This window comes from Vombatus ursinus, unplaced genomic scaffold (genome assembly GCF_900497805.2).
Source record: "Vombatus ursinus unplaced genomic scaffold, bare-nosed wombat genome assembly UNPS02000582.1, whole genome shotgun sequence".
NCBI classification, from domain to species: Eukaryota; Metazoa; Chordata; class Mammalia; order Diprotodontia; family Vombatidae; genus Vombatus; species Vombatus ursinus.
Genome location: NW_020940360.1, coordinates 10,422,007 through 10,437,490, shown reverse-complemented (window position 1 = coordinate 10,437,490; position 15,484 = coordinate 10,422,007). Strand labels below are relative to the sequence as shown.

General features: G+C 34.4%; 1 protein-coding gene across 5 annotated transcripts in view; it reads left to right on the top strand.

The window, feature by feature from the left end:
• RARS2 (arginyl-tRNA synthetase 2, mitochondrial) overlaps positions 1–15,484 on the top strand; it is a 64,292-nt gene that overhangs the window by 4,794 nt on the left and 44,014 nt on the right. For 2 of the 5 annotated variants that reach the window (XM_027855008.1, XM_027855000.1), the window contains exons 2-5: positions 5,073–5,146; positions 6,616–6,718; positions 9,318–9,401; positions 14,543–14,640. In XM_027855008.1, coding sequence (XP_027710809.1) covers positions 5,073–5,146; positions 6,616–6,718; positions 9,318–9,401; positions 14,543–14,640 — 359 coding nt within the window. Of the gene's footprint in view, positions 1–5,072; positions 5,147–6,615; positions 6,719–9,317; positions 9,402–11,990; positions 12,012–14,542; positions 14,641–15,484 lie in introns of those variants that run through there. The other 3 variants (XM_027855034.1, XM_027855026.1, XM_027855018.1) reach the window with 3 other exon arrangements.

The following is a 15,484-nucleotide window of genomic DNA, read 5'->3' as shown; positions in this document are numbered from 1 at the left end:
AATAACACTTCTAGGGCTGTATCCCAAAGAGATCATACAAATGGGAAAAGGCCCCACATGTACAAAAATATTTATAGCAACTCTTTTTGTGGTGGCCAAGAATTGGAAATTGAAAGAATGCCTATCAATTGGGGAATGGCTGAACAAGTTGTGGTATATGAATATAGTGGAATACTATTGTGCTATAAGAAGCGATGAACAGGCAGACTTGAGAAAAACCTGGAAAGACTTGTATGGACTGATGCTGAGTAGAACCAGGAGAACGTTCACAGTAACAGCCATGTTGTGCGATGACTAATACTAATAGACTTAATCCTTCCCGGCAATACAAGGATCTAAGACGTCTCCAAAGGTCTCATGATGGAAAATGCTATCCACATCCAAAGAAAGAACTATGGAGTTTGAATGCAGATTGAAGCAAACTATTGGCTATTTTTTTTCTTCTGTTTTGTTTTGTTTCCTCTTTTTGGTGGTTCCTCCTATTGGTTCTAATTCTTCCTTACAACATCACTAATGTGAAAATATGTTTAATAGGTATGTGTATGTGTAGCTTATATCAGATTGTGCACCATCTTGGGGAAAGAGGGGAGGAGAGAAGGGGAAAAAAATTTAAAACTCAAAAGCTTATGGAAGTGATTGTTGATAAATCAAAATAAATTAATAAAATTTAAAAAAAGGGGTAGATCTTTAGCTCTGTCATTCTGACCCTGAAGCAGGAACAAGGACATAGTCATTGACCTGAGCTGAGGTTGTTGCTAAGCTACACGGTAGAGTCTGTGGACCAGAAGTGTGACTACAGCCCTGTTATTGTGAACTCACAGAACCTCTTGACTAGTAGACAGAGACTAGCATCTGTCCTCTGGAGCTCAAATGAGGGGCAAGAGTATAATTGTGTGGCTCAGATCCAAATAAGGATCAGAAGCTTGCAAAGCTAAGACCAGGAGGGAAGCCCTTGGTCAGACTTCTTATTTTTTGCTAAAAGTTTGCAGCTCCCTAGCCTAAGCCACCCATTAGATGCCTAAGGAATATAACTACCTAAATCTATTAGAACCAGAGTACAAAGTGAATAATAGAGTCTACTAGTCACCTTCTGAAAGAAACTTTTAAATAAAAACTTCCATCAAGAGTTTTTAGATTGAAGAAAAATACTGCAAGCATCCAAAAAGAGAGTTTAGGCACTGAGTATCCACAATTAGGATCATACAAGATTTGCCAACCACTCCTTTTCAAGAGTAGAGAACTTGGACTGCCAGATATCAAAAGGCAAAAAATACAGGCTGACAAGAATAATTTACCTAGGAAAACTGAATATTATCCTTGGTCCGCTAGATGGTGCAATAGATAGAATTCTGGACCTGGAATCAAAGGCTCATCTTCATTAGATTAAATCTGGCCTCAGACACTTACTAGCTGTGTGACCCTATTTGCCTCAGTTTCCTCATCTGCAAAATTATCTGGAGAATGAAGTGGCAAACCACTCCAGGGGCCATGAAGAGTTGGACATGGCTGAAATAACTGAACAACAACAGTGAAATAGAGGTCTTCTAAGCATTCTTAATGAAAAGAACTTAGAGAAGTAGAAATTTTGAAATACAAACACTGAAGTTGAGAGAAACATAAGTAAATAAAAGTGAGCAATCAGAAGGAACTAAATAAGAATAAAATGTTTATATTCTGGTGAGGGAGATATGTGTCTTCTCAGAATTATAATGTCATTAGAAGTTTTAGAATAGTTTTTTCTTGTTTTGTTTTGGAAAAAGCACCTCTTTATTTTTTATTAATTTCAGACTAAAATTTAACAGTTCTTTCAATTCTGAATGTAAGGAGTCTGCTTTACTCTGACAAGGCATCCATAGGTTTCACCAAACTGCCACAGGAGTCCATTTTTAAAAATTTTATTCCATAGTTTTTCCTTTTTTTTTTATTAATTTATTTTGGTTTATCAACAATCACTTCCATAAGCTTTTGAGTTTTAAATTTTTCTCCCCACCTCCCTCTCCAAGACAATGCTCAATCTGATATAGGCTATACATATACATTCTATTAAACATTTTCACATTAGTGATGTTGTAAGGAAGAATTAGAACCAATAGAATCACCAGAAAGAGGAAACAAAACACAACAGGAGAAAAAAAATAGCAAATAGTATGCTTCAATCTGCATTCAAACTCCATCGTTCTTTTTTTGGATGTGGATAGCATCATGAGGCCTTTGGAGATGTCTTAGATCTTTGTATTACTGAGAAAGGTTAAGTCTATCAATATTAGTATCTAACTGATTATGTTATTCCCTTCTTGAGCCAAACAATGCTCATCTCCCTCCTTTCTTTCTCTCTGCTGTAATAGGTTTTTGTGCCTTTTCCTGTAATTGTAATTTACCCTTGTCTGCCTCCTCCTTTCCTTTTCTGTCAGTACATTTTCTTAGATCAGATTAATCCACTTACTTGGGTTCATTTAACTGGCTTGATTAGATTTTTTTTTTTTTATCATTACATCAAAGTCAGTTTATACCCACCCCCTTTTTGTATGCCCCTTTAATGTGGTATAATAAAAATACAGTTCTCAAGGGTTACAAGTGTCATCTTCCCTTGTAGGGATGTAAATAGTTTGCCCTTATTAATAACGTTTGTTATTCAACAATTGTTATGAAACATGTTGTTTCTTTCTGTCCTGTTTACCTTTTTATGTCTCTCTTGAGTCTTATATTTGAAGATCAAATTTTCTGTTGAGCTCTGGTCTTTTTATCAGGAAGGTTGGAAGTCCCTTATTTTGTTGAATTCATTTTTCACTAGGTGGTTGATCCTTGGTTGTAATCCAAGCTCCTTTGCCTTTGGGAATATCATATTCCACGCCCTACAGTCTTTTAATGTAGAAACAGCTAGGTTCTATGTAATCCTGACTATGGTTCCATGATATTTAAATTATTTATTTATGGTTGCTTGCTGTATTTTCTCTTTGACCTGGTAATTTTGGAATTTGGCTACCTTATTCCTTGGCATTTTCAATTTGGGATTTATGTTTTGATGATATAAAAAAAAAGGAATACACTAGCAAAGAAAAGGTGGAGGAATTTACTATCTCATATAATCAGGGTGGGCTAGTAAAAGACAAAGAGGAAGGGTTGGAACAGATTGTCACTTTCATCTGAACCAATCAAAGGTGTATGGAACACATACCCACTCATTTATACACACAATGTTTGGTTTGCAAATAATTCAGTTTAACCAGGGAACTGGAAATAAGGGGTTAGAAAAAAATGAGATAAAGATTAGTCTAAGGCAAAATGAGTGGGAATCAAAGAAAGATTTTGTGTGTTATCTTCCTTTTTAGACTGTAAGCTCCTTGAGGGGAGGAAATGTCTTTTTTTTCCTATTTGTATATTCCCTGCTTGGTACAATGCCTGGAAGAATCTAGTTCAATAATTCTTACCAAGTGCACTTCACCCTTAGCCAGTATTCTGTCATTCCCATGTTTTAACATGTTATCCAGAAATACTTATCCTGTTTTCAAGCAGCATTTTCCTAACCAGATGTATTCTTGGACCTCAATTTTTCTTTCCCTTCTAAATCTCTTGACTTCAGGAGACAACAATGATTTTGTTTCCCCAAGCTCTTCAGTTTTTTCTTCAGGACTTAATCATTGTTTTTCTAGGTTCTTTCCAGCAGTATCATTTCTACCCAGATAAATTATCCAAAAAGTATAGTAGTTACCTGGTTGGGCAAGTTTTGGAAGTGTCTCTCAAAGGATCTTTAAAAACCCCAGACCTGCTTTTTATAGATGTTGTGACCTTGGATAGATTGTTAGAACTCTGGCACTCAAGTGTTCTCATCTATACAATTGGGAAACTGTAACGTTCTCTTAGCTCATTTCAACAAACATTTCCTATTGCCTTATTTAAAAAATTAATTATTGCCAGAAATACAAGTACAAATAGTAATGAACATGCTAAACACTCTTGGTGCTGATTGCCCATTATTTTGCCTTTTGATATGATATAGACATGACTTAAAACACATGAAGAAGTCAACTTAGTCATATAATAATTGCTTTGTAATGTTGAAAAAAAAATACTACCTCTGGGGTCTGTGTGTGCCTATGTGCATGCAGGAGTAAATTTATGTGACCTTGGGCAAGTAATTGTATAGTGCTCTTTTTCCTCCTTTCTAAAATTCAGGTGTTAGACTAAATGGCTTTTGAGATCTGTTCTTGCCTTAATCTGTGAACCTCTGATGATAAATATTAAGGACAAAAATTTCAAACTGAATTTTAAGTAGATTTTGATGGAAACTTTTTTATCTTAGCCCTAAGCCCTTTGGTGGCTTAATTTAATGCTTTTCTACTTGAGTTGACATTGTCATTTACTTAAAAGTTATTACCATAAGCATTAAAATAATTGAAATTAAAATGGCTTTTTTTCCTAGCAGTTTAATTCATTTTTCTATCAGAATTATTTTGTTCACTTGAAATCTTAATCACTTAATTGTTAGCAAGGTTTTCATTCACCAGGTGAAATAATTTATAGTTGACTTGGGTGAGGCTCTTTTATATAATAGAGCCAATTTTTCATAGGGGATTTCAGAATTAACAGGTAGAATATCTTGGTAGTTAAGAATAATGTTTGGTTTCATGTTCAAAATAAATTAAAACAGTTTTTTTAAAGTGATTTCATAAGTCAGTATTTGTTAATTTTATCATATAATCAGATGGCTTTTATTAAAAGCACCTGGGTGCAATGTGGTAGAAGTTAGACATGTTTACCATCTGGAGGTGTGAGTTTTATTGAGGCTGTTTCCTTTTGTTTTTCTTTTTAAAGACCAGATTTCCAAATTGTTATGTTGCTAAATTTGTTGTCATACCCTTGAACATTAAAAATATATGTGGCTTTGAATTGTTACTGTTAATTAAACTTAGTTGCTATGAAATATTCAACATTGGATATTCTTGTTGAATGAAATTTTTTTAAATCAGTCAATTAAAATTGGAGTTATGCATATGTAGTCTGTGACTGAATATGACCCTGTAGAATAAGAATATTTTAATAGTCATTTTGTACTGCTTTTATTTTAATTTTAGCTTTCCAGAGTTTTGGATCTTCCACCAGAAAACTTGATCAAGTCAATATCTGCAGTTCCAATCTCCAAAAAAGAGTAAAGTGTCTTATTTTTCTTATAGTAAACTGAGATGCTACTATTCTAGTTAATATAACATGTGTTTACAAACATTTTCTGCTGCAGTATACAAAATAGTTAAGTTTCCAGGTAGCTAGCTGTGGAAGTAAAATTTCATATGTTAAAACATTTTCTCATTAACATTATAAAATAGAAATATATGTACAGAAAACATTTTAGTCCCTCTTTGAAAAATTAGTCCTATCCAAAAGTGAGAATGGTTTGCCTCAAGAGGTCATATATTCCTCCTAATCAGATATCTTCAAATAGAGATCAGGCTGTGAGAGTGGGAATTCTTTAGAGTATATTGACCCCGAAGGCCCTTCCAACTGTTAAATTCTGTAATTATCCTAAATGCTGGCTGTTATGGCAAGTTCTAATAATTCTCCTATGTTATCCATACTGCTTTTCTCTTGGAGAAGTAAAGTGGTGTTTTTTACTAGAATTGAGAACAAAGAAAAAATATAGGGTTAGAGTTTGTGACTATCAACAAATTAGATAACTGGAGTATATTGAGGGCTTCCATTAACCAAATTCTGGTAGCCTGAAATACTGGTGCTGTCTAGAATATAGTATCTCTTCACTCTCACTGTAACTCCCACCCCACTTCTCTCTGGGGAAGTTTGGTCCAACGATCTCAGAGCTAAACAGGGCCTTAGAGATAATATAATTTGACACCTTTCTTAGCATAACATCTGTCATATTGTGTTGAAATACCTCTAAGCCTGTACTCAAGCTATATGGTAGTTGGTGGCTGAGATATGCCTTTTCCAGTATATGTATGAAACATTTACTTGGATCTTTTAAGTATTGTGTTGATTTAATTAGTGTGGATACTTTTTCCACTGACTTGGAGTAAAGCCTTTTCGTGCCTTTTCAGCTTTGGCTTGTACAACTTGTGCAGCTTTTCTATACGTACCTCATAGGTGATCTACTCAATGTGCTGGAGTCCTTCCTCTTTTCTTCTGTGTTCTGAAGATGCCACTATACTGTGTAAGCTGTCTATCAGTTGCTCTCATTCTCCCAGAGGGCAAGAAGCAATACCACTGTAATATCTTGAAACATCTAGGCTCCTCTTCCCCAACATTCCCATCATTTCTACCCTAGCAATCAATTCTTCCCTTTGTGAGAATTGGATACAGAATAGACTTTCCCCTTGTTGGTTCTTGCATCTTTTGAAAGGTGTTTTCTTTGGTCTGTAAAATGTGAGTAATAATATTTGCCCTTCCTAACTCTCTGGAATACTGCAGTATTCCAGATAATAGAGGATTATTTTAAAAAGTTTAATACAGATACAGAATAGTGTTATTTATTTATTTTGCTTGCTGGTAAAACTTTTTTAAATTGTAAATAGAAGTTAGAAATGGAAAATACCCATAGTCCTTCTTTAGAATTCCTGTGACTTTTTTTATAGGAAGAAACAATATTATTCTCTTTCTGTTTGTTAGAGAAGTAGCTGATTTCCAACTTTCTGTACATTCTGTGCTAGAGAGCAGCAGTGATCACTCAAAACCAGATATCCAAGCTCAAGCTCGAAAACTCGCAGAGAAGGTACTTTAACATCTAATTGTCTTTCTTTGATTAGATTTTGAATTTATTACAGAATTTAAAAGTAGAGTAAACAGACTCATGTTTATCATAGATTTATAGTGATCATTGCCCAAAGTTGACCAATGTAAGTTGATTTCATTTTAAAACGTCATTGTAAAACTATGATTGTTTTTCAAATCATGTGAAAGATTTAATCTAGCATCTTTTAATTGTCTGGTTAAATACTTGGAGGATAACTCTAGAGTATTAATTAAATTTACAGATTATTTGATTCTGGGCAGACTTCTGAATATTTGGGAGAATATATTTAAAATGCTGAATGAGGTGGATAAATGGAGCAGTGGATGAGAATTTTAAAATAGTCCTCAATGAAGATGAGCATAGAATGAGAAGAAAATGATTAAGTGTGAATAGAAAATAGTTGGAAAGAGTTTGTATGATTTAATAAGTCTATTTTACTCCCAATAACCATAATTTGTTTAGTAGCTGAAAAAAAAGAGGGTAATTGAATGACCAAATGTAAACTGTCCATATAGCGGTATCAGAATGTGAAGTTAGATCAGATCTGTTAACAAGTTTATTATGAGTGAAGCATGGGGAGAACTGGGGCAGGAGGTGGTTTATAATAGAACAGTAAGATGACTTAGCTAATGAAGGATAACTAAGATGGTAAAATAGTCTTGCAAATAAGTTGACAGTTGGCTTTTTTTTTTTTCACCTTAGCCAAACTCTCTTTAGGAAAGACATCCATAGCAAAAGAAATTAGACTCTTAGAACTGGAAAGGAACTTGGGGTCCTGTCTAGGTTAACCTGTAGTTGAAGTGTGAATCCCCTTTTACAGTGTCCCTGACAAGTGATCTGCAGCCTCTCTCTGCTGGAAGACCTCAGGTCTCCTAAGGGAGTGTTTTCTGCATGTAGTTAGCTCTATGCAGAAATTTTCCATTTAGTCAAGCCAAAATAAAAACAAAGCTTTTTTAAAATGTTATTTTAAAGTCTAGTTAGAATGTGAGTTCCTTGCAGAGAAGTATTATTTTGTTTTCACCAAGCACAATGCATTATGCTTACTCAGTAACCATTTAATGAATGTTTGTTAAGGTAAAATGAAATAAAATCTCTCTCTGCGACTTCTGCCCATTGTTCCTAGTTTTGCTGTCTGGTGGCAAACAAAAGAAGTCTTGTCCTTTTCCTTGGGATTTCTCTTAAGATATTTAAAAATCTTAATAATGTTTGAAGTCTTTTTTTTTTTAATCTCTAGGTAGATCATTCCCTGGTCTTCATTTATAAAACAAATAAAGAAAGAAAACATTCTAGTGTTGCTTTTTGTCTTTGTATCATAATAAGTGATACCTCTTATACTATGTGTTTACAAACATTTTCTGCTACAGTATACAAAATGGTTAAGTTTCCAGGAAGCTAGCTGTGGAAGTAAAATTTCGTATATTAAAACATTTTCTTATTGACATAATAAAATAGAAATATATGTACCGAAAAAATTATAGTCTCTCTGTGAACAATTAGTCCTATCCATTATAATTTGAGACTATATTGAGACTTCCATTGGCCAGTTCTTTCTCATGGGACCTGGTGGTGTAGTTGAGACTATTATATCCCCTGTGTTTGGATGCTATAATATTAATACAGCCTAGGATTGAGTTACTTTCTTTGCTCACCATATCATCCAACATTTGTCCTTTTTTGATCCTTTATGTCCATGATTTTGCAGAAATAATGACTAGTGGCTCTGCAGTGATATCAACTAGTTTCATAACTTCCCCAGGCTATGTCATCCAGCCCTGTTATCTGAGTGCAGTTAGTAAGTTAACCTACATAATAAGTAAGGCACATAATTCAAGAAACTGATCATTTTAGGCATCATTATGAACAGATACATAGAAAAACATAACGGATAATTGTCTAGACATCAACTGAATGTTTTACATTACGTGCATTCATATGCATGCAGGAGCTTAAGCCTTGTAGGCACATTATTTTTCAAAAATAATGGCTAGTGGTTTCACAGTGACATTTGCCATTTCCTTAAGTTCCCCAAGCTACATATCATCAGGACTCATTATTTTTATACATTTGATAAGTTAAAAAGATGCACAATTCAAGGAACTTATTCTTAGGAGTCTCTGAGAACTGACATATAGAACAAGATAACTGTCTAAACACCAGTTAAATTATTTACATTACATACATAAATGTAAGTGCTTTTAATGTGAAACTACATATCTTGTGATGCTGATAGAAATAAAATGTATAAAATTTACATGTCAGAATGAATAGGGTGTTGTGACAGCAAGTCACCGTCTCACTACCAGAAGTATTTAGAATTTCAGAGGAGAAGAATGGAGTCCTTGAGTGGGACAATGTTCCAGAATATTAGAGTAGGTGGAAAGGGATAAACAAAGGAAGGGAACTTGGAAAGAATTAATCTGGCTAAAGAATAATAAACAGTAGGAGAATAGAGACAAGATGCATTGACTAAGAAAAAAATTCACTAGATGCCCTTGCAAAACCAAACAACTGTTTTAATGTTAATGCTGTATGTATCTCTTTTCACATGATATCTGATTTAATCTGTTTATATCTTGAGCTAAAATGTGATACAGTAGTGAGTGAAATCAGCACTGGACCTGGGACAGTAAATTTCAAAATAAACAGAGAGCTGTTAACAAAGGTAAGAATTTTTAGTATTTCATATTTTATAATTTAGGTGAAAGGCATTCTCCAATCATGGAAACTGTTCTAAGATAGAATCTTTTGTAATTCACATGGAAACTTATCTTTCAAACAGCAAGTATATATTTACTGCTTATTATTCAATAACTTGGTTCAGTTCAGCCAGTGTTTTTTTAAGCACTTGTTATATGCCAGATGCTAAGGCAAAAATGAGACAGCTTCTGCGCTTAAGGAGCTTACATTTTACTGAGGAGATACAACATGTATGCAGATAATGTAAATACAAGATATCACTGTGCTTCCATAGTGGAAGACATAAGAGAAGTGTAAAAAGTATCTTCTTTCTGGGAACCTACATTCTGATTGAAGAAACTGGATTTCATTTAACACCTTAGAAGCAATGCAAGACAGTATGTGATCATATACAAAATTATTTGGCACAAATGTTAAATAGTATCATAGAATCATAGAATAGACCAGGACTGAACTTTAAAAGCCATCTAGTCCAACTCTTTTTTTTTTTTTAACAGGTAAGGAAACTGAAACCTAGAGAAGTTAAGTGATTTGTCCATAATCAAGTGATAGAAACAGGACTCCCAAATCCAGTTCCCTTTCAACTATATAACTGCCCACGGTTCAAAGACAGGGGATATCATTATGGGCTTTTTTATGACAATAGTCATTCTATTAGTATTTGTTGATTGAGGAAATACATGATAACAAAACCCTAAATTCAGTAACATTTCTAAATAGATTGGTATCTTATCACAGTAGTATCTGTATAGATTCGAAAAATAGTAACCTATTTCTGTGCAAAGCGTACTTCAGTCTACATAAGGTATATATCCTTATTTATGGATTCTCAGTAGATTCATGAACCTATTATAATAATTATATGGCTCACAGTTTGAGAACCACTATTTTAGAACATCCCCAATTTGCTGGCCTCTTGATACAGTCTTGGTTTGATTTTTCCTTCACGTTCCAGGACATCTGAAAGTAATACTTTTTTGGAGTGATAACTTTCTGCTCATGTAGAGAGTTTTAAGATGGCATCACTCCATGCTGACTATGCAAAAAAAAAAAAAAAGATGCCTTATATGCAGAGGAGCATATTATAGAATACTTCCTATAATGCCTCCACCCTAGTGCCTACAATAGGCAATAAATAATTCCCTCCCCTCTAAGATTCAGAAACCTATGCTAAGGGGTTTTGATCTTCGGGGATTGAGGGATCAAAAAACAATCAGGCTAGGAAGTTATTTTGGAATTAAAAGTTTTCATCTTCAGGTAAAATATAACCCATTTCCCCCCAATTTAGTAATTCTAAGGGAATGATCAGTTTATCCAAATCAGAGCTTCTAGCAGTAGAGCTAAAGCAACCTTTGTTGGAAGTATTCAGTTTCCTTTGCCAGTTGCAAAATACTTAATAAAGAACCACATTCCCTTTTATTCTTTTTTTTTTTAATGAGAAAATAGTGTTTAATTAATGTTCTTTTGTATTAAGTAACACCTGTATTTGATGGTGGCTGGTTAAAGTTACAAATTAGTTTTCGACAACTTTATGTTGACTTATTTTCATTCTTTGGTCTTTTTGTTGATGCGCATTTGTCATTTGATTCAGAGTGGTGAGCTAGCCAATAAAGACTCTGGTGTGTGTGTGTGTGTGTGTGTGTGTGTGTGTGTGTGTGTTGAATGAACAGGTGAATATTGGGGATTTTTCCCTTTTCTGGTATTGGAGTACTTCGTCTCTTTTGGCGTAATATACTCAGCTAATAATCGGTAAACACCAAAGTTTCTTTTTAATTTATTCTAGTCAGACTTCCCACTCATATAGCCTACCTTTAAAAATATCTCATTTAATTCATCTTGTGGAAGTGAATCTTGAAAACTAAAAATAAATAAATTAATAAAAACAAAAAAAGTATCTCATTTGATCCTCACAACAACCACCCTGCATATAGCCAACACCCTTTATGGATAAGCTTCCTTTGCAAGAGTCCTGTTCTGATGCCTGATGTTTGGGAGGGACCTTTGGTTTTTGAAGATTATGCCACTGAAGCACAAATTGGTAAGGGCCTATAAGCTAAAAAGGCTTCAAGCATAAGGACTGGATATCTGTTGTCCAGAAACCATCCAGGGTGAGATCGAAGGAACTCATTACTAGGTTGGCTCCCTTCAGAGCTCTAAAACCGCTTACAAAGTCATAGAGGAATTATGATGTGCATCACTAGAAGGAGTGCCCATAGCAAGAAAATACCATTATTTTGAAATATAGTAAATGTAGTAAAAGTTATAATATAAACACGTGCACTGATAACTTTAACTGTGCAAATGCACATAAGCATAACTCTCTTTTTAGTCCTTTATTTCCTTTTGCCTAGTCAGGGAAGTTTTAAGCTAGAATTTTTTCTTATGCTGTCGCCTGAGGAGAGCAGGTTTGATGCTTAATTTTTTGATAGTATAACTTCAGATCTAGAATGATAATAATGAAAAACTTCTACTTCCTCTAGCACCTCAATGATCACTTAAGGTTTGATAGCACAATTTATTCTAGCATGCTGCCGGCACAGAGCAGATGGAGAATTTCTCCCAGGATGATGACCAGGTTGGTTCATTGTGTAGCTAGAAGAGAAAAATCTAATATAATGGAGGCCCTTAAGCATCTCTACTGTTTGATGCCTCAGCAATGACAGCATAGTCCTTTCTTTATTCGTGATTCTTTAATAACAGTGCCTAGCCCTATACTGGTAGAATCCAAAAATGTGGTTTCTAGCCTCCTTTTATGTGCTATTATGCTTATTCTGATGATCACCTAATTAGTGACATACTCTACTTAGATATATTTCATTAGTACCATTAGGAAAATAAATTGGAATTTCATGTGAAAAATTGCCTGTACTATAAGAAAACATCTGGAAATGCATTTTGAGTTTCTGTAAAAATTCCCCTTTTCCCTTCCATTTTTTCCCCCTGTGTAATCATTATGCATTCCATTTGTTGCAGTTGTATTTTTAGGCCTTATCATGGGTTGGCTCATGGGGACTCAATTAAAAAAAGCTGTGAAGATAACATTCATTTCATGGTGAAATGTACCAGTGTATTGCCAAAAAAAAAGTCTCAGATTCTGCTTTCACTGCCAGCTCATCTCCAATCAATAAGCATTTATGAAGCACCTACTGTGGGCCAGGCATTATGTTATATATTGGGTATACAGAGACAGAGGTAAAACAATTCTTGCCCTCAAGGAGCTTATTTTCTGTTGGTGGAGGGGAACATATACACCTAAGTAAATACAAAATATGTACTAAGTAAATGTTAGGTAATTATGGATGTAGAGAAGTAGTAGTAGTTGTAGGCACCAGGAACTTCTTGAGTTAAACTTTGGAGGAAGCTAGAGATTCCAGAAGTTGAGAAGGGAATGCATTGCAGGGTTGGGGGACAACCTGAACAAGGGCAAAGAGACCAGAGATAGTGTATGTAAGAAATAGCATTATACGTGGCACAACACAGAATACATGAAGAGGAGTAATATATCTGCAAATACAGGCTAGCACCAAGTTTAAATGCCAATCAGAAGGGTTTGTATTTTCTACTAGAGACAATAGAGAGTCACTGGAGCTTTTTGAGCAGAACAATGACATGGTCAGACCTTTGTTTTAAAAATAGCTTTTTCACAGCTGGAGGGGTTGAAGAGAAGAGAATTCTGAGGCAGAGATACTAAACAGGAGGGTATGTCAGTAGTCCACATAAGAGGTGTTGAGGACCTGAACTCAGGTTTGATTCTGAATGAAGTCTGTATGTTGTTGGCCTGTTGGATTTCATTGAAACACCATTAAATAAGACCTTGAGGTTGGGTTTTTTTTTTTGTTTTTTTAAGTATATGTTGATTTTATTTTATTTTTTTCAATTAGGAGGGATTATTTTCTCTCCCACCCCCATGCATCATCTTCCCAGCTGGAAAAAAAGAAAAAAACCTTGTAACAAATATGTGAAGTTAAGTAAAACAAATTCTTATTATGGCCATGTCTAAAATTGTGTAAGACTTTAAGTTATTAACATAAAGTTGGGAATAGATGCATAAGGATTAGGGAACACAATGATGGTAACATTTTGTGCTGGATTTGGAGTTAGAGGACCTTGATTTGAATCCTTAATGTACTTAATACTTACCAGTGTGACCTTGGGCAAAACAATCTCCCTGGACCCTTCTGCATTTCCTGATCAATAAAATGAGGGTGTTGAACTAGATGTCCTCTAAGGTCCATCCTATACTTTATGTAGCATTAAGCTTTGCAAGCATTTTACATGCATTGTCTCATCTGATCCATGTGTGGTTAATGCTATAGGTCTAAATCATCATTTTAGAGATAAAAAATTGAGGCAGTTTATGTATGTTAAAGTATGAACTAGTTATCTACTTCGAGTCCAATACCATTTCCACAGTGCCCAGGTAAATCTATCTTTAATCAAACTCTATATTAAGGGAGAATAAGCTGTATATAAAGATTATAATCAGGCTTCTATCACAGCACGCTACTGAAACTGCTCTGATAATGACCTTATTCTCCTTGAATTTGACACTAGTGACTACCTCTTCCTTTTGGATACCCACTTCTTTCTTTAGCCCCCAAGATAGTTTTATTGTCTCTTAACTCTTCCAAGGTTCTTTTGTTTCCCCTTCTCCATCTACATTCTGTCTCTTGACTCATATAACATAAATTATCACATATTCATGTGACTCCCAAATCTCAATATCCAATTCCAATCTCTTCCCAATAGATTTAGTCTCATATTTTCAGCTGCCTCCTGGATTTCTTTATCTCAACATCCCACCTATCCATTCATTGCACCTCAAATTCAACATATCCAAAGTTATGGTTCTCATCTTCCTCCAAAAAACTTTGCCTTCTACTTCTGTATTTCTCTTGATGTTACCAGCATCCTATTCATCTAGCCTCTGAACCTTGGAGTCATATTTGACTCTTTGCTCTCAGTCTTTAGCTTTTCTAAGCTCCTGAAGGTAGAGCTTTCTATGGATAAATTTCAGTTTTCTATTGAATAATAAGATAAAGATTTAAAATCAGTTTTTCACAGTGCTTTTTAAAAAATTAAATTCTACTTTCATTTACTTTTTAGACAGTGCTACAACAAGTATTTGAAGATGGTGGAAAATATGGATTAAAAAGTGAACTTTTTTCTGGTCTTCCACAGAAGAAAGTGTTGGTTGAATTTAGGTGAGTCCATATATTTAGGTACTAACCAGTTCACATGACTGACTTAAAAAATTCTTTTCAGATTAGTGCTTTGTAAACATTAACTATTCTTGTATCATTTTGCAGTTAAAGAACCTCAAAAGCAAAGAAATTAGGATTTGAGGTCACGGTGCGTTATCTGAGACATGAGTTTATATATAACCAATCCAGAGATTTGTACACTAGTTTTAAAATTCTTTGTCTCTTTTAAATAAACTGTCATTTATTTTCTTAGTAAAAGAATGTCACTGCACAGCATACTTTTGAGATACATGTGTTGCTTAACTGGCTAAGAATTTTAAACTATTAAGAGTACAAAGCTTTGTGCAAAGTCATTAAAATGTTAATTTGGATTATGTTCTGTTGTTTTAAGTAATCTCAGTAGTTGTCCTTACAGTGGTGTTTGTGATCTGTAAGAGAATACCCTACCAGTATATAGTTGGCCATCAGACATATATCAATAACAAAAAAAATTGCTGTACATGTTGGTTTTATTTTTGTAACATATAAAGAATAGCAGTGACAAATTTTTATTTTTCTATTTGGAAAGTCAAAAAATGCTGTAGACAATTGGTCTTATAAGTTAGTGTTTCTGTGGGAGGACTTAAAATACAGTAGCCATTGAATATAAGCCCCACTCCTAAAATGAGAGTTCTTTGAAAGGAAAAAATAGGCCACACTCAGGTATTATATAAACCTGATTTGGGGAAAATGACTAGCCTCTAATCAGAGGCTTGGTAAATCAGAAAACTGCTTAGTAAATGAGGAATCAGCAAAAGAGAAATAGATGGTTTCATGGAGTATTTCATTCTGTTGATACTAGAAC